The 18,343-nt window shown below is 54.8% G+C and overlaps 1 protein-coding gene across 1 annotated transcript in view; it reads left to right on the forward strand.

Moving 5' to 3' along the window:
- The window catches only part of KDM2B (lysine demethylase 2B), a gene marked incomplete at both ends in the record, with an annotated part of 122,827 nt that overhangs the window by 29,753 nt on the left and 74,731 nt on the right, over window positions 1–18,343 (forward strand). The window contains 3 exons of the mRNA XM_079717578.1: window positions 7,493–7,586; window positions 8,851–9,004; window positions 17,185–17,300. Of these exons, the coding sequence (XP_079573704.1) occupies window positions 7,493–7,586; window positions 8,851–9,004; window positions 17,185–17,300 (364 nt within the window). The remainder of the gene's footprint in view (window positions 1–7,492; window positions 7,587–8,850; window positions 9,005–17,184; window positions 17,301–18,343) is intronic.

An 18,343-nucleotide genomic window follows, 5' to 3' on the forward strand; every position in this document is an offset into this window, starting at 1 on the left:
AAGTTCTTCTCATGGAGCTTGTATTCTGGCTGGGAGAAGAGACAGGCCAGCAAACAAGTGAATAATATAATTTAGGAGGTGATAAGCTTCATGAAGAAGCAGGATAGGGCCTCCCTGGTGGCGCAGTGGTTGAGAGTCCGCCTGCCGATGCAGGGGATACGGGTTCGTGCCCCGGTCTGGGAGGATCCCATATGCCGCGGAGCGGCTGGGCCCGTGAGCCATGGCTGCTGGGCCTGCGCGTCCGGAGCCTGTGCTCCGCAACGGGAGAGGCCACAACAGTGAGAGGCCCTCATACCGGAAAAAAAAAAAGAAGCAGGTTAAAGGAAAAAGATGATGACAGGGTAGGCTGAATATCAGCTGCGCCAATGCATTTCTGCCATGGCCTCCCCTACTGCCCCTAATTGCCGCCCCACAGAAATGTTTTGGCTGTACAGAATTATTTGTCTTGGAAAATTCCATAATCGTACAAACAGTGACAATGATTTGGAAGTACCCCTGTATTGTTTATTGCTGCATAACAGATTACCCTAAAACTTCACAACTTAAAAAAAAAAATTTATGTCTTAGCAGCATCAGCTCACAGCTTCTGTAGGGCAGGAATCTGGGTGTGGCTTAGCTGGGTGATTCTGGCTCAGAGTCTTGAATGAGCTTGTGTCAAAACTTAGACCTGGGGAGTTCCCTGGCTGTCCAGTGGTTAAGACTGTGCTTTCACTGCCGAGGGCCCAGGTTCAATCCCCGGTCAGGAAGCTAAGATCTCACAAGCTGTGCGGCACGACAAAACAAAACAAAACCGAAAACTTAGGCCTGGGCCTCAGGCCTGGGCCTCAGTTCTTCACTATGTAGGCCTCTCCATTGGGCTGCTTGAGTGTCCTCATGACATGGCAGCTTCCTGCCCTCCGCCAGAAATGGTTTGAGAGAGAGCAAGGAGGAAGCCACAGTGCCTTTTATAACCTAATTTTGGAAGTCACATACTGTTTACTTCTGCCATATTATAGTAGTTAAAAGCAAGTCACTAAGTCTAGCCCACACTCAAGGGAGGGGAATTTGGCCCTGCCTCTGGAAGGGGTGGGGAGCTCTCAAAGACTTTGTGGACAGGTTTTAAAACCTCTGCAATCTCCTGGGTCTATGACATGGGCACACCTTTTTCACTTAGGACCGTTGGGTATTCCAGAAAGAAATTAGTGAGTCTTTTCTGTTCTCACCTGCTCCTGTAGCCCACTGGGCTTGCAGAAATGAGGTTTGCTGGTGTATTAGAGATATACAGTGGACTGAAAGAGCTCAAAAGCCCAGCCAAAGGGGGATCCCGTGTAAAGCTACATTTGGCCCCCCAACATTGAAAATTGACTGCATTTTCTTCCCATGTACTTTCTGGGGGTATGCAGCTGAAACAGGATGAAGACAGGCGCTGGGATGACCAAGTTTCGGGGCTGCCTCTGTCACTCCCTGAGCTATGGCAAATCTTTTATCTCCTCTTAGAGACTCAGTTTACAAAGTGGTGATCCTGTCATCCCTGCCGTGCCTCCCTCCATGATGTGGGGAAGATGGAGCCTGCAGTGGATGTGAAATGTGGTTGGGATAAGATGTTTGCCTACGTGGCCTCCTGTAGACACACAGGGGCTGCAGCTGCCATTGGAATCCTGGCATCCTCTGCTTTTTAATCTACCTTCCCTCACATTTGCATAGGGCATCTCTACAGCCGACATTTACCTTCTCGCTCTCATCAACCGTGTTTGCTGGCATCATAAATGATCGTCCCTGTGTAATATATCACATAGAGAAACTGACCTAGAGAGGCTGCTCATGTCACATGTGGGCCACGCCCCGGACCCAGGTCTCTGGATTCCTGGCTTTTCCCTTCTACCTTGAAAAGAAGAACAAAGAGAGCCAGCCTTTCCTGTGGTGCCATGTATGGCCCCAGGTGCTGTGTTAGACACTTAGCACACAGATCTCAATGATACTGGAAGCAGGTTACTATCCCCATTTAACAGACAAAGAAGCTGGAAATCATAGTGTTTCAATGCAGTAATGGAGGTAGCAGCTGAGTGTAAGACAGTAGGGGCTGGTGTGGCTTCTGGATAACTGGAGAAGCAGCCTTTTAAAAAAAATTTTTTTTTTTAAAGAGTGCTGGCGAAACCAAGCATATCTAGGGCCTGGTTTGATCTGTAAGGGCCACCAGTTAGAGGGCCCTGACTAGTTTTAAAAAATGGAATGCTGAGATCCAGAAGGGGGAAAGGTTTGGTCCAGTGTCACATAGCTGATTAGAATAATTATAGGGCTGTTGCTGGGTACTGCACTTACACAGATGAATCTGGTGTGGTCCCTACTCACAAGGATCTGGGCATTTGTGACTTAAAAAGTAATATGGGGGAGTTCCCTGGTGGTCTAGTGGTTAGGATTCGGTGCTTTCACTGCGGAGGCCCGGGGAACCATCCTGCATGCTGCGTGGTGCAGCCAAACTACAAGATAAAAAAAAAAGAGAAAAGTAATATGTCTCCCATGTGGACAGCCTGATCCTGTTGTCAGGGCCTTCTCCTCTCTGAGTTCATTTAATTCAGTGACTGGTGCTCAAATCTAAGGTCGGGGATAGTCTTTGTCATTACTATCTTTTCTTTTAAATAGGCAAAGCATACATAAGGTAAAAAATTCAACCAGTTCCAGGGAGTTTACAGTTTAACCTCACAGCAGGCCATCAGGGAGGTACTAATGGGTGAGCCATCCAGTAAATGACGCAAGGAAGCAACACCCTGGGCCAGGGCGTTGACCACCTTTAAATGGCTTAATGTTCAGTTCCCTAAAATGGGGATTATTAGGTTGTTTTAAGGATAAAATGGTATCATGCATGTAAGCAGCTATTATTATGAGCACTTGATAATTGGAACCTATTAATTAATAATGCTGGGTAGCCCAGGGAATGGGATTTGGCCAAAGAATCCAGAAGTTTGATTTCTGCCCCTGCAGACACCATACCACCATCTCCTGGCCCCCCCTTGTGGTTTATGGGGGAAGGGTGGGATGGGAAGAGGGCTGTGGTCCTGATGAGTGTGGCCTGGAGGGGGGATTTCTGATTTGAGCTGGACTGACTTCTTCAGTTAGTGGTTGAGGTTTGGCTGTAACCTGCAGACTCTGCTTCTTGAGATCTTGGGATTTACCAGGGAGACCTGGGGAGAAGGGCTGAGAAACTCTGAGACAGGCTGCTTGGGTAAGCACCCCACTACGAGGGTAGTGATCAGGGTGAGTCACCACCTCTGAGCCTGTCTTGCTTTCTCATCTGTAAAATGGGTACAGTCCTGCAAATGACCTTACAGGGCTGTTGTGAAGATTGGATTAAGTAATCAAAGTGTTTATCTCAATGAATTCCCACAATAGTTCTATGACGTGGGGTTACACAGCCACTAAGGGGGCAGGTGGGGGCAGGCGCAGCAAATGAGCATCTTAGATGGCAGATGAACGTCAGGTCACCTCCCTGCCCCCAGGGCAAGGAAGCTGCTGAGAGAGGGGAAGTGGTTGTCCGAGGTCACAGCTAGTCTGTTTTAGGGCCAGAGCCGCATCCCTGATCTCTGGGCTGCCATACCCGGAATCAGACAAGCCCTCCACCCCCTGGCACTGGTCCTTTCTATAGCTTTGCCCCGAGGGGTGCGTTTCAGGAAGGTGGTTTTGCTGGGTCGTCGCCTTCAGCAGCAGGACGGCGTCCACACTCCCTGAAAACGGGCGTGCGGGAGTCCCCGAGCGCCTGCAAGTAGAACGGAGGTGGGGAGAGCTACCCTCGCGCCCCCACCCAGCCCGGGCGAGGGGGGCGGCCGTGGGCGGCGGCGTCCCCTGGCGCTGGTCGGGCGCGCTTCCCTGTCGCCGCCGCGGCCTCCCTCCGCCTCCCTGGCAGCCGCCGTGCCGCGCGGGTGTTCAGTTTCTGCGCGGGGATGAGCGCAGGCTGCGCCCGGCTCCCCGAGAAAAGAACGAAGCGAGCGAGGGCTCCGCGGCCCTCGACAGGGGCCTGGCAGCACCGTGGAGGGGGCTCGACTCTGGTCGCCGGGGCCGGACGAGCGTCGAGCCTCAGCCGCCAAAGGGGACGCCCGGGAGCCGCGCTGCAGTCGAGGGTAACCGCGGGCGGGGCCGGGCGGGCGTTCCTGCGCTGCACCCCGCGGGCCCGGGGCTGCCCGGGAGCCCCTCACTCCTTCGGGGCACACCGGGGCGGGGTGTGGGTCGCCTCCCTCCCCCGGGCTGCACGGCCGGCGTCACGGAGCCGCTCTTTGTGTCTCCCGGGGCTGCGTGTAAGTGTGTAGCGTGTGTGCACGCGCGCTCGGCGCCTCCAGCCCCGTCACCCGGTGCCAGCTTTCCAGGTCCCCCCGCCAGACCTTTGCCCGAGGGGACGCCGCCTGGGCTGCCGGGGGAGTTTCGCTAAGTTGGAGGGAAAACGGCGGGGTGGGGCTGCCCCGCCTCCCCAGACCAGAGGCAGCGCCCCAAAGTTGGTGCTGCAGGTGCAGCGCCCCCTCCTACCACGCTCCTCCGCAGCCAGCCCCGGCCTTGGGAGGCGGGAAGCCCCCAAAAGCTTAGGTCGGGGGCGCGGGATTTTCATCCGCCAACTTGGAGGGTGTCCTACACAGAAGCCGCCCGCGCCGTGAGTGGGGGTGTCGAGGGGCGCGGCTTTCCGGGCAGGGGGCGGCCGAGGCGGAAACCAGGCCGGCTGGCCGGCCGCGGCGAGAGCTTAGCGGCCGTGGCACCGAGCCGGGGTGCCCATGTGACTGCGGTGTGCTTTGGAAGAGGAAGCTGTTAGAGGTCAGTGCAAAGGCGTCACGCCAGAGCGAGCGAGAAGCAGGAGTGAGGGGGGAAACGGGGAATGAGTGCGGGGCAGCCGAGGATGCAGGCGGGGTGACGGCTGCAGGGGCCCGGGACAAAAGCCGCCCCGTCCGAGCTCCCCTGGCCACCCTAAAGCGTGCACTTGCCCCGCAGGAGGGGCGGCCCACGCCTGGCAGCCAGGAAATGAGGGACATGGGAGGAGGGGCCTTTCATGGAGAGGCGGGGCTGGAACTGGCGCCCCCAAGCTCCGAGGGGCCTCGGAGGGTGCTGGAGGGTGACTGGGAGGGCAGAGCAGACGCAGGCTCAACTTGGAGAACTTTCCCTTGTACGCAGCAGCCGCAGCTCGCAGGGATTCCGTTTCCGCGTGTGCTGGGGAGGCTGGAACTGCGGCAGGAGATTGGCAGGTTGGAGGTGGACGACCTGTTTGGCCGGGGAGACTTGGGTCCTGGAGCCCAAGAGCCAAGCTCCTCTCCTTCCTGCTTTGGGCCCCTGGGTGGGTATCCAGCTGCAGACCGAAGGAAGCACCTCGCCTTTCTCCACCCCACAAACACTTAAATTGTTTTCCCCAGACTGTGTTCTGCTCAGGCCTGGAGGAGGTGGAAACCAAGGTTAGATTAAAGAAAGAGAAGAAGAAAACCGAGAGGAAGAGTGGTTTTAGGAAAATGAGGACTAATATTTTGAAGTGGTGCTTGGAGAGAAGAGGCCGGCGTGGTCCATGGGGGTGGGGTGGACTGGGGCTTAGCAGGCCCCCTACCCCTCCAGTTCCTTGGAGAGAAGAGAATCACCCAGGCCTTCAGAGTGGGGACCTGGCTTGGGTGGGCTGGGAGGAGGCAGCAGGGTGTGGAGCCAGAGCCGGAGCCAGAGCCGGAGCTGGGACTTTAACAACCCCAGCGCCAGCAGCACAGCCCGCGCCTGTCTTCGTGACAGGGCTGCGTCCTGTGCTGTCAACTACACCCCTCCGATGGGGTTGCTAGGCAGCGGGGCTCTGATGTGCAGGAAGGCCTTCTGATTTGTCAGCCTCCTGCAGACACATGGTTAAGGCTCCTTCCAGCCTATCCGGAGGAGGGACGCGGGGCACGCCGCCTGCATACTGCCGAGCCCCGGGTCCACCTGAATGTGAGGTGCAAAAGGCAACCAGAGGGAGGGGGCGCCTGGAACCCTCCAGCCTCCTAACCAGCTCAGCCCACGTCCCCCCTGGCCCCCACCATTATCTCCTCTCAGGCTGCTGGCTCCTCCCTGCCCGGCCCCGCCCCATTCCTCTCCTCTTCCCAAACCATGGAAAAGCAAAGTGCAGCGGGGAAAAGAGGTCAGTGGGGTAAGCATGTGTATGCGGGCCTCCGGAGGTGCCAAGGTGTGAGAGCATGAGCCGTGGGGGACTGCCCCAGCCGTGCTCTTGTGGCTCTTGGGGGAAGGGGTCGGGGAGAGGGAGGGGGCCCTGGCACTGCCGTCTGCCAGGCCCGGACCTGGAAGCCTGTCTGTCCCCCCTCCTCCTAAGCTCTGCCCACCCCTAGGAGGGCAGCAAGTGGAGGGAGGAGGGAGGGGACGGGTGAGTTCCTGTAAGGAAGGGTGGGTTGTCTGGCAGTTGCTAGAGCTTAGAAGCGGGGCTGCTGGCAGGTTTCTTCTCCCGAACGCCTTCCCTCTGTCCAAGCCGCTTAGGGCCGGGCTCTCCCTCTCTGACTCCCTTCCTCCCTCTCTGCCACTCCGCCCCCCCACCCCGAGGGTCTTTATCGCTTTACTTTTTTTTTAGCAGCTTTATTGAGGTACAGTTCACATACCATTCATCCACTTCAAGTGTACCATTCAATGTTTTTTAGTATGTTTACAGAGGTGTGCAACCACCATCAATTTTGGTACGTTTTTGTCACCCCACCATGAAGACCTGTACCCATTAGCAGTCACTCCCCATTTCCTCCCAACACCCCCAGCCTCTGGCCACCACTAACCCACTCTCTGTCTCTGTAGATCTACCTACTCTGGACATTTCATACGTGGAATCATACACCGTGGTCTTTTACGGCCGGTACCCTTGTACTTTCAGCTGCATTGCTTACTTTGCAATCATTTGCAGTTCGTCTTGTCATTTAACTCTCCCAGGGTAGTGCTCCCTTAAGAGTGTTTCATCCTTAATGGCAGGGGTCTTGTGCGTTTCTCTAAGTGCCATGCCTAGCTCTGGGCTGGACCACTGGTTGCCTCTCAGTACGTGATTGTTGAATGAATGAGGAGATGAATGGGGACTAGTAATTGGCAAGCTATGCAGGTGGTTTACAGCTGAATTGCAGAGGGCCCAGCTGCTGCAAAGGGGCCTGGCAGCTTGGGAGAACTGCAGGTATAGGAGCTGGAAGGAGCAGAAATGAAGCCTCTTGCTTGGGTAGAAGGCAGGGGTGGGGCAAGAGTAAAAACCGTCTGCGAGGAAGGAACCAAGTGGCCTGTGGGTTGCCAGCTCTCTCGCGCGGGAACCTGAAAACAAAAATGCCTCTCCCAGCCTTGGGGGCAGGTAGCCAATGCTTGAGATTCGCCACCTGATCACAGGGGCTTCCCCGGTGGGGAACTCCGATTAGATTTGGGTCTAAAAAAAAAGGAAAATTCCCCAGTGTCAGCGTTTATAAAAGGGCAGCAGGTCAAGCATCTCTGAAGCTGTTTGCTCACCTCCTGTGATTCAGGCATTGAATTGTTTTTCTGCTTCCCCGCTTCTGTGCTGCAGGTACTGTCTGATGAGCGTGAAAGGTTGTTTCACTGACTTCCACATCGACTTTGGAGGCACTTCCGTTTGGTACCATGTTTTCCGGGGTGGGAAGGTGAGTTGAGTCTCTTCAAACCTCTGTACATGCCTGGCTGTTTGTGCAGGGAGGGGCTCGCTCACCTTTCTGCTTCTGCCCCCGCCTCCAGCCAGACCCCACCCTGTGAGGACTTTCTCACCCTCTGTCTTCTTCTGGAGGGAAAGGTCAAGGTCAACTCCTCACCCTCTGTCTTCTTCTGGAGGGAAAGGTCAAGGTCAACTCTTTTTTTTTTTTTTTTTTTTTGCGGTACACGGGCCTCTCACTGTTGTGGCCTCTCCCGTTGCGGAGCACAGGCTCCGGACACGCAGGCTCAGCGGCCATGGCTCACAGGCCCAGCCGCTCCGTGGCATGTGGGATCTTCCCGGACTGGGGCACGAACCTGCGTCCCCTGCATCGGCAGGCGGACTCTCAACCACTGCGCCACCAGGGAAGCCCAAGGTCAACTCTTTTGCATCACATCTGGTCACCCTTTCACACCTGCTTACCCAATCCCGTGTCCTACGCATCTTGGGCCAGATTAGAACTCCAGATTTGGCTCCCAAGAACCTCCAGCATTCATGTCCCCCAGCTGTAATTTCAGCTCCAGCACTGGGACCTTTTAACTTAAAAGTCTAGTTGCCTGCAAGAACAGTTTACATTAGCGACAGACATCACCCAGAGAAAGGACGTGAGTCATGGGTTCAGGGTGCTCCTGCTGTGTCTGCTCCTGTGTGCATGTCCACGTGGGGACGTAGGGGTCCCTGCATGGATGTGGGTGCTCCTCGAGAATACGTGTGTGCTGCCTTGCTCCTCTGGGTCTGCGTGTGCATTTGTCTTAACCGAATGTGTTGGAAGAAATTCCGGGTAGGAAGTCATCCCTCTTGGTTCCAGATGTTTTTCCTCCTTCTCCAGAGCCAGCACAAGCTGGTTTTATTTATTGGGCCATTTTATCCTACAACTTAGGAAATTCCCCTTCTTCTCCTTCCCCCACCTCCCTGACAAGCCCACGGCTCAGGAGAAAGAATGTTCCACTCAGTCCAGGAAGTCTTCCCACCCTGGTGTTTCAGCTGGAATGGAGATTCTCTAAAGGCGGGCAAGGGGTGTCCCAGAAGGGCGGCACAGCCTTCCCTGGCACCCCAGAGACCCTTTGGGCCTGGTCCTGGAAGGGTCCCCGGGGATGTGTCCTCCCCCACCCTCCCTGCTCCCAGGCAGGTGGGGCTGTCTTCTGGGTTGTGGCAGAGCCTGGAAGAAATCAGAGACTTTGGCCTGGATCTTTAACTGATTGCGTCCTTTTCCTCCTAAGATCTTTTGGCTGATTCCTCCAACCTTGCACAATTTGGCACTGTACGAGGAGTGGGTGCTGTCAGGCAAACAGAGCGACATCTTCCTGGGAGACCGTGTGGAGCGATGCCAAAGAATTGAGCTGAAACAGGGCTACACATTTTTCATCCCTTCCGGTAGGTTCCCGCGAGGCTGGCACTGGGCTCTTTGCTCGGCCACTGACTCTTAGTAGCCTCCTGTTGGCCCGGTGGCCTCAGCCAGGCGTTTAGGCCAAGTGATGGGGTTTCTCTGGGCCTCCTTGCCCTTGGCAGTCCCTGAGAGAAGGAGAGAAGCAGGCCTCAGGCTGCAGGGAAAAATAGCCTCTCACATCTTACCTGTTTTTTCCTGCCTGTGAGCTAGAATTCTCTCTTGGGGAGAAAGCCTCCTGAGGGCCCTCCCTCTGGAAGTTTGAATGCCTTCCTCCAAGATGTCCTGCTGAGATTTCTGAGGGTGAGGATGAGGGTGGTCCTGTGGGGAGGGGAGGGGCAACTTCATCCTGATGGCTGGGAAGGGGAGAAGGGAGAGTTGGCCCAGGGGAAGAGGGTAGAGGGGAATGCGCCCAGAGTGGCAGCTTCCTTCCTGCAGAACAAGATGAAATGTAATTGGGATCAAGGTCAGTTTCTGTACTTGGACTCTCCCCTTTCAAAAAAAAAAAAAAAAAAAATTAACTACAACTATAGCAGAGGGCAATAATTAAGAGCATGGGCCCTGGGGCCAGAAAACCCCGCCCTAATTCAAATTCCTGCTCTGCTGCTTACAAGCCTGACTTCCTGGAAATGACTTAATCTCAGTGCCTCAGTGTTCTCATCTGTAAAATGGAAGACTTCCCAGGGTGGTAGTGAGGACTGAGTGAACCGAGACCCATTTGCCTACAGCTCCTGGGAGATGGGCTGAGGGCTTTTGACCAGTTACAGGCCGAGTCACTAGTGGATGTGGCAGATGACCTGGGAATCTTAGGCTGCATTTTAGTGGAAGTGTTTTACTCAGCATGAGGGAGGTGACAGTCCCACTGTATAGAGTGAGAGGGTCAGGCCACATGTAGGAGGTTGTGTTCCTCGTGGGTTGTAATGACTTACCCTCATGGGTAAGTCAACCTCGAGAGAGAGAAGAGTCTGGATACCACATCAGGTGCGGTGAATTTGAAGGAGGGATTGGGTTGTTTTACCCAGGAAGGGAAGGTGTATGGTAATGGCCATCAGCCAGTTGAAGGATCATATCTTGGAAGACGAGGTATAGCCAAGTGGTACTGGAATGAGTTGGTCTGCTAGGCACTGAGCTCCCCGTCACTGGAGGTACACAAGTAGAGGCCATATGCCAAGGAGCCTGCAGGGAAATTGCCACTGAGTGGAAGCTTGGATCTTAGGGTCCAAGGCCTCCTTTGAGGCCACTAAGATCCATTGGATGGAGAAGCTGGTCACACTTAAGTTTCTGAGAGTTGGACTGGAGTTGGCCTTGGGTCTGGACATCAAGTCAGTGTCAACTCAAGGGGGAGCGGTTGTGGTGGCAGTTCCCACCGAGGGGATGGGACCTGCACACGCGGGCTCTTCTAGAAAGTTGCGCAGAGATTTCACTATTAGGGAAGTTTGGGATTTGGAGGTGGCGGGGTTTAGTGGGGGTGACTTTATTGTCAGGGCCCCAGGTCCATCCTTGGAGCTGCTTGACTCCGGGAGGGGAGGGACTGCTGCTTGGGACAGGAGGGAATTGTAGTTGGTGGACAGCATTTATGGAGCACACCCTGGAAGGAGGTGGTATCCTGCAGCGTGTTCAAGGCCACTCTGCAGGTGTTGGAAGATCGGCCCTGGTAGATTCAAAGGGAGGCTGGCGTGCTCTTGGCCTTGCTGCTGTCTTTGTGACTTTGGGCTGATCTCTTCCCCTCTCTGTGCCTCAACTGTCCCATCTCTACAGTGGGGGCAGGGTGAGGCTGAACTCTGGGATCCTCAAGGTCCCTCCCAACTCTGTCCCCTGAGTGCAGGCCTCCTTAGCCTCCCTGGGAGGACAGGCGTTTTTCTCACAGGGCCTTTTTCAGAACTGGGAGGTGGCCCATTGCTTTCCCCCGATCTGGGATGGGAAGGGGGTTAATTTTGGTGCCTTAAGCAAGTTGGAAAAGGTCTCAAGAAGCAGCATCTAAGCCCCAGCAGGGGTGTGACTGTTGAAGGCAGGAAGAGGGGACGTGGATTTGAACTGCAGCTGGTAGGAGTCTATTTAGAATTCAGCAAAGACTTTTGCCCCTAACAGTCTTGAGTGAGACACCAGGATTTTTTTCCTGGATTTTGGGAAACAAAAAAGGGATAGTTGGAATTTGTCACCTTCTCAAGGGCAGGGTGTACATGTGGTTCCCCGACATTGATTTCATGAAGTTAAAAAAAAAAAAGTTGGGAACTGATATCAACGTTATTATCTTATAGTTTTGCTAAATATGGGCACTAATTAAAAAAAAACAACCTGTCAGCTACTTTTGCTGATGTTTCGTGAAAGGAAGTCTATTCTGACACTAAAAAAGATGGGAGTACGTAATACCAGAATAAAGGACAGTCACTACTTGAAATTTGATGGGTTTGAGTTTATGAGAATCTATACCATCTTCATTTTTCTTATTTTGTTGTCAACCAGTGAAAACTAAAGGACCAGAGTTGTGGAGTCACTGAACTAGCTGAGCATCTTGGGTCCTCACACCCTCTGAACCAGACACACATCTGAGACTTGTGGTAGCTGGGATGTGGCTTTGGGGAGAGAGCCTTGGGGAATCCCACCACTGCATGTGAGCTTTTGGGTGTGGAAAGTGGAGAATCTAATTCTGGCATTTCCCACCTCTGACCTGGGTTTTCACCTCCACAGTGTGACCTTAGATGTGCCCTACCTCACGCTGGCCTCAAGCCTCCCCATCAGCTCTGTGAAAGCTCGTGGATGCCATTGGGTTAGGAAGATTTTAAATGTCACAGTATCTTTGTAGACTTGGTTTATCTTTTTCTTCTTTTGTCTGAGGGTGAAGGGGTTGGGTGCTAGCTATGCTTCAGAGGTGGTGGTTCTTCAGGCCTCATTCTTGGTTAGTCCAGGAAAGCTGCCTGGAAGAGGAAGACTGTTGAAGGTGACTCAGGAGTAAGATGACCTGGAGAAAGGGGCTTGGGTTTGTCCCGTTGAGCTGGCAGCTCTCGAAGGTGGAGGAGGTGGGAATACAGTAGCCTCGCCAGGCCACAGAGTCAGAGTTAGAGTCAGGAGTGGCCCGGGAGTCACCAAGATTCAGCCTGATCATTAGGAGTAAGGAAAGCTGGAGTTGGAACTCAGCAGTGGAACTGGTGACATCTTTTTCCTTCCCTTGACCTGACCTATGGCCAATTCCCCCTCTGGCTTCACCTGCCCAGGTGAACTGTAGTTAATAGTAATAACTTGCATTACTGAGCAACAATCATTTTATGTACATCACTCCTCCGTAAGAATGTAAGGAAACATCCCCCCAACCCCCACTCCCACCCCCCTTTTTTTTTTTTTTTTTTTTTTTTTTGGCGGTATGCGGGCCTCTCACTGTTCTGGCCTCTCCCGTTGCGGAGCATAGGCTCCGGACGCGCAGGCTCAGTGGCCGTGGCTCATGGGCCCAGCCGCTCCGCGGCATGTGGGATCTTCCCGGACTGGGGCACGAACCCGTGTCCCCTGCATCGGCAGGTGGACTCTCAACCACTGCGCCACCAGGGAAGCCCTCCCACCCCCTTTTTACACTTGATCTTAGCCAAAAGGCCGAGAAGCGATCCACCCCCTTTTTAAAAGTGAAGGTTCCTGAGGCCCAGAGAGGTGAACAAACTAGTCCAAGGTCACACAGTTAATAAGTGACAGGGCAGGATGAGAACCCAAGTGTGTCTAGTTTCAGAACCCACCTGGTTCCCTGTCAGCCTGGGAATCAGCAGGCTTGGGATCTGGTCCCCCTTCTCGGCTGTGTGAGTTTGGGAGAATTTTGTGCTCATTTAATAAACTTTCTTAAGGGTCCACTTGGCAGTGTGGAATGTGCTGGGGAGGACGTGAGATGTACACTCCATCATGAGTGTATGTCCAGCCAGGTAGCATCAGGATGGTGGAGCCCAGTACAGGGGCTTGGGAAGGACCCTGGGGTCTGTGGCTTGGGCTGGCCTGAAAGTATTTCCCATCCTTGCCTTGTAGTAAAATTCACAGTAGCCCCAGGAATTTCTTAGACTTGGGCAAGTCTGAGAAACAGTAACTCCTAGCTATTTAACAGTATAATGGCTTGGACCTGAGATGATCTATCTGTAAAATGGGTGCAGAGCTGAGAAGGGCTGGCAGTGAAGCAGGCTGGGGTGGAGGCGCTCTGGGAAACTGGGGAATTGCTGCTTGGCTCCAGCCAGTTAGGGCTGGAGGGCCTGATGGGCCCAACTTCTCATTTTTCTGGAGAGGAAAGCAGTTCAGATAGCCTTGTGAAATTTCCTCATTTTTTAAAAAATTTATTATTTTTTTTGTTTTTGTTTTTGGCCGCGTTGGGTCTTTGTTGCTGTGCGCAGGCTTTCTCTAGTTGCGGAGAGCGGGGGCTACAGTTTGTTGTGGTGCGCGGGCTTCTCATGGGCTCAGTAGTTGTGGCTCGCTGGCTCAGTAGTTGTGGCGCACAGGCTTAGTTGCCCCGCGGCATGTGGGATTTTCCCGGACCAGGGATCGAACCCGTGTCCCCTGCATTGGCAGGCGGATTCTTATCCACTGCGCCACCAGGGAAGCCCGAAATTTCCCCATTTTGACAACATGGGTGGGTCAAACTGTACATGCCCCTGGGTCTGATGCAGCCCGTGGCCTGGCAGTTTGGGCCCCTGGTACCAGCTATGAGCTCCCAGAGAGGAGAGGCCATCCTGGCTTCATCCTGGCAGCCACCGTGCCCAGCCCCGGGCCTGGGCCAGCACAGGGAGTTCGTGGATGCTCCTGAAGGAAGCAGGCCGTGGGCCTCTGTGAGGCACCCCTGAGTTCTGGGACCTTTGGGTTTATCCCTGCAACAGCCACACAAATGTGGGTCAGGGGCCTTTTCATTCTGAACCCTGAGCGTTTGGGCTGTGGGTCAGACACCATGTGCCCCCGCAGCCTTCTCGACCCTTCACGTCCCAGAGAATACCCGTCAGTTGGTTTTGTGGGTCGCCTGCTTTCCTTCCGTGACTGGATCTGTCCCTTGTTGCTTGGCCTGGTAGCCTCTGTTATCGCCTTCATGTTGTTGGAGTCTCTGGCCTGGAAGCAGGAGGCAGATGCCAGCATCCTCGGTACAGTCACCAGTCTGGGAACAATTGCTCTCTCGTGCTTCCTGGGATGCAATGAACGAGTATTGGGAGGGTGGGTTCAGATGGGGCTTCTGAATGCTGTTATTTCCACTCAGTGGTTCTTCCGGAGGCAAGTGTTTATTTAAAAAAAATTTTTTTTTTTTTTAAATTTTTAAAATTTTTTGGCTGCACTGCACGGCATGTGGGATCTTAGTTCCCTGACCAGGAATGGAACCAGCGCCCCCTGCGGTGGAAGCACCGAGTCTTAACCACTGCACCACTAGGGAAGTCCTAGAAGCAAGCGTTTAAGTAACGGAGCAGATGTGAGGAGGGCTGCGGGCAGGGGGCTGGGCAGTGACTCTAATCCAGGCCAGGCTGCCTGACCTACCTGCGAGGCACCGGCCTGGGGAGGAGAGGAGAGTGGAGAGAAGCTCCTAGAACCCCTGGAATGTCAGTACAGATTCCCTGCCCCTCTCCTCGCAACAGCACCTCTCACATCAGGGGAATAGATGTAAGTCGAGCGAGTCTGCGTTTCCAGAAGGGAGAGTCCGGGGCTGATGAATGCAGATTCACGAGGGTGCCGTTCCTTTCAAAGCCCTCGTGATGGACGGGACTACCACGCATATCAGCGGCAGCTGCTTACACGGTTTGAGTTCTGACAAGGGAAGCAGTGGTCTTCTTCATTTCACACGGGCACGTGGAGGCCAGGAGAGGGGACAGTCGAGTGCCCCAGGCCACGTGGTGAGTCAGCACTGGGGACAGTCTCCACCCCAGGCCCCTGGACGTGGGCTTTCATAAGCATTAGGTGGGCATGCGAGGAGCATAGGAAAGGGACCCAGGAATCTTTGTCCCATTCAGGCTTCACCCCACCACGAGCGTGTGCTTGAACCCGGCTGTCCTAGGTCCCAGTCTTAGGAAATGTTGCTTAAATAATGCTGGTGGTGGTAACAACAATAGTAACAGACAGTGTGGCTTCGCTTGGTAGAAACAAAAAAAAATGTACAGTTGAGAATATCAGCTGGTACACAGCTGAGGCAGAGAGGCTGAAGCAGATGTGGAAAACGGGACTTGTTTTTTTTGGTTTTTTTTTTGGCCTCACCGCGGGGCCTGCAGGATCTTGGTTCCTGGACCAGGGATAGAACTTGTGCCGCCTGCAGTGGAGGCGTGGCGTCTTAACCACCGGATCGCCAGGGAAGTCCCGGAAACCGGGACTTTAGAGGCGCAGCCGCTCTGCTGCACGGGGCGGGGCGGGGGGCAGGGAGGTGGTGGGGAAGGAGCCCAGGTAGCTCCGCAAGGGCACACCTGGCAGGCAAGGGCACACCTAACGGGCAGAGCGGCGGCCAGAGCGGCGGCCAGAGCTGTGGGCGGGTAACTGCAGAAGCGAGTTACATAAAGCCTTTGCTCCTGTGCTCCTGGCTGGCGGGTTTCCCCTGCCCTCCCCTGAGCACCACCAGCCCTGTCCCACCGATCATCCCCAGTAGGGGAGGGCCCGCCGCCCAGAGTGTTGACACAGATGCCAGCAGTGGCCTCGCAGCCTCCGAGCTCTCTTCCCAGGTGGCAGCCCAGCTCCCGGCAGCCGTGGCCACCCGTGGCTGCCCGTGACTCAGGGCTGGCGTGTTCAGCTCCCCGAGGAAAGAGACTGGAACTGCTCCCGCTCGGCGTGGGCGGGGAGGCCTCTATACTTTGCTTCCGAGCGGATGAATTAGGCTCAGCGTTGTGGAGAACGCTTGGGATCTCAGGTTGCCCGTCTGTCCCCTTTCCCCTCTGCTGTCCCTCTGTCTTTCACCATGAGCCCCTTGGCCTCTGTCCGTCCTTGTCTTCGCCTCTGTCTTTCTTGGTTCCCTTTTTGCCTCCCCTCCGTGTTTGCAGGCCTGTCTCCCGGGACTCCCAGGCCTGTGCTAATAAGCCTCTGATGCAGCGGCAGTGCAGCATGGCGGTTAAAAATGGAGCCGCTGTCACTCACCTGCTTTGACGTCATTCAGCAAGTGACTTCCTTCTCGGAGCCTCGGTTTCAGCATCTGTAAATGGGAGTGGGTTATAATGCCACCCCTCCCCTTGCTCTACACTGTCCAGTATGGTAGCCAGGAGCTGCATGGAGGACTGTTGAGCACTGGACACACGTTCAGTCCATCATTGAAGGAATTAGGCGGCTTGCTTTGTCTCTAGCCTTCATGGACCAAGTGGAGGCCAACTCCCTGGGTTCCAATCCTTATATGTGACTTCACTTTTCTGTGCCTCAGTCTTCTCGTCCGTAATTTGGGGGTGAATGTCGCATGTACCTTGTAGAGATCTTGTGAAGATTAAATGAGGGGAGCCCTGTCAAGTCCTCAGGCCAGTGCCTGGCACAAAGGTAGTCCTCAGTTATCCTTCTCATGATTGCAGTGCCAGCCTTTGGGCCAGGAGCTCAGGGAGATGAAAAAGCCGTGCCCCAAGGTGTTAATAAGCTGCAGTCGGCAGGAGAGAGACTTGTCAGCAGTTATAGGGCAGAGCAGAAGCAGAACTCATATGGGGATGCAGGTGTCATGTGGCTGAGGAGACCACCTGGAAATGGGCCTTGGAGGATTTTGATGGCAGGGGGTGGCTTCGGGCAGAGGAGGCATCTGGGTTCTGGCGGGATGTCACGACCCTTAGTTGTGGCCCCGAGCAATCCTTGACACCTCCTGAGATGGACGGTTGCTGGGATGATGAGGAAAAGGCTTAAGGACATATGAGTAGCCTGAGTGAGGGGTTTTCAGCTCCCTGGCCTGCAGGGGAGAGGGACAGGGCCTGCCTCTCTGTTGGCTGCTGCAGCCAGGTCCATTGTAACACTTCCTCACCAAGGTCTTCAGGACAAGGGGGTTGGTCTGCAGCTGCCCAGGACCGACGTGAGCTAGCCAGGGGTCACTGCCAGCAGCAGTCAGTGGGGCTGCGGGTCTGGGTCCTCTAGGCCAGCCAGGAGCTCAGCCCTCTGCATCAGGCAGCCCGAGCATCCTCCCTCTGGCCCTGAGTGCTCACCTGGGCCTCCTGTGCCCTCCTGCATGTGGGCATAGTGAGGGCCCCCAAAGGGCCAGTGGCTGACCCTCTCTGTGCCCTCCCCACCCCAGGCTGGATCCATGCAGTCTACACCCCTGTAGACTCTCTGGTGTTTGGCGGAAACATTCTGCACAGCTTCAACGTGCCCATGCAGCTGCGGATCTACGAGATCGAGGACAGAACGCGGGTGAGGCGGCTTCCTTTTCTTCTCATGGCCACACCGGCCCCCCAGCTCTGCCTGGTGCTTGGGGTGCACAGGACGGTCATTCCGAAGTCCTTCCTGGTCCCTTGTCCCTCCTGTTCCCTGCCTCAAGCCAGGTCTTGGTCCTGGTTCTTCAGGGCAGGGGGTGCCCGCGAGAGCCCCACCCAGAGCCCCGGGAGTTTCTGTTCACCTCCAGGCTGGTGACAGCCGAAACCCCCTGTTGAAGAGGAAGTATCTCTTGAGAAAGCACCGTGAGATGTCAGGAACCGTGCCTCTTCCTTCTAACCACGTGTATGAAGGGATGCGAGGGAGTGGGGGGATTTCATGGTTGTTGTGGTGGTTTGGAGCGGGGCGGGCGGGGCTGGACCTTGGAAGGTAGGTCAGGTCTTGACCATGTGGGGGCCCCAGATGTGATGTAGGACCCCGAGGAAGCCAGTGTCTGTGAGTCCCCCAGGGACTGTCTGAGTTCTGCCTCAGTGTCTGCTTGTGGCTGGGTTGTCGGGGGGGGTGCTTTTCTCTTTGATGGTTTCTCAGACACTGCATCCCACCCCCAGCCCCATGCCCTAGGAGCAGGGACCAAGGCTCAGACACCTGACAGTGGGCCCTCTGCCGTGCTCTGTTCCATTCCATGAGGTTCCTCTGAAAAGCACTGGCTCTTCCTTGCTGGAACTTGACCCAGCGTCCCCAGGCATTTGAGACAGGTCTGAGAGCGGGAAACTGGGGCAAAAAGGGCCTACTTCTTCTTTTCTCTTATAGTTCTTCAAATATTTTTCTCTCTCTCTTTTTTTAATTGAGATATAATCCACATACACCAAGTGCACAATTCAGTGGCATTGAGCACATTCGCAGAGTTGTGCAGCCATCACTTCTAATTCGACATTCTCATCACCCCAAAAAGAAACCTCATACTCAGTAGCAGTCACTCCCCATTCCCCCCTCCCTAGCCTCTGGCAGTCACTGGTCTGTTTTCTATCTCTATGGATTTGCCTGTTCTGGATATTTTATGTAAATGGAATCATATAAAATGT

Source organism: Hyperoodon ampullatus (assembly GCF_949752795.1).
Source record: "Hyperoodon ampullatus genome assembly, chromosome: 13".
NCBI classification, from domain to species: domain Eukaryota; kingdom Metazoa; phylum Chordata; class Mammalia; order Artiodactyla; family Ziphiidae; genus Hyperoodon; species Hyperoodon ampullatus.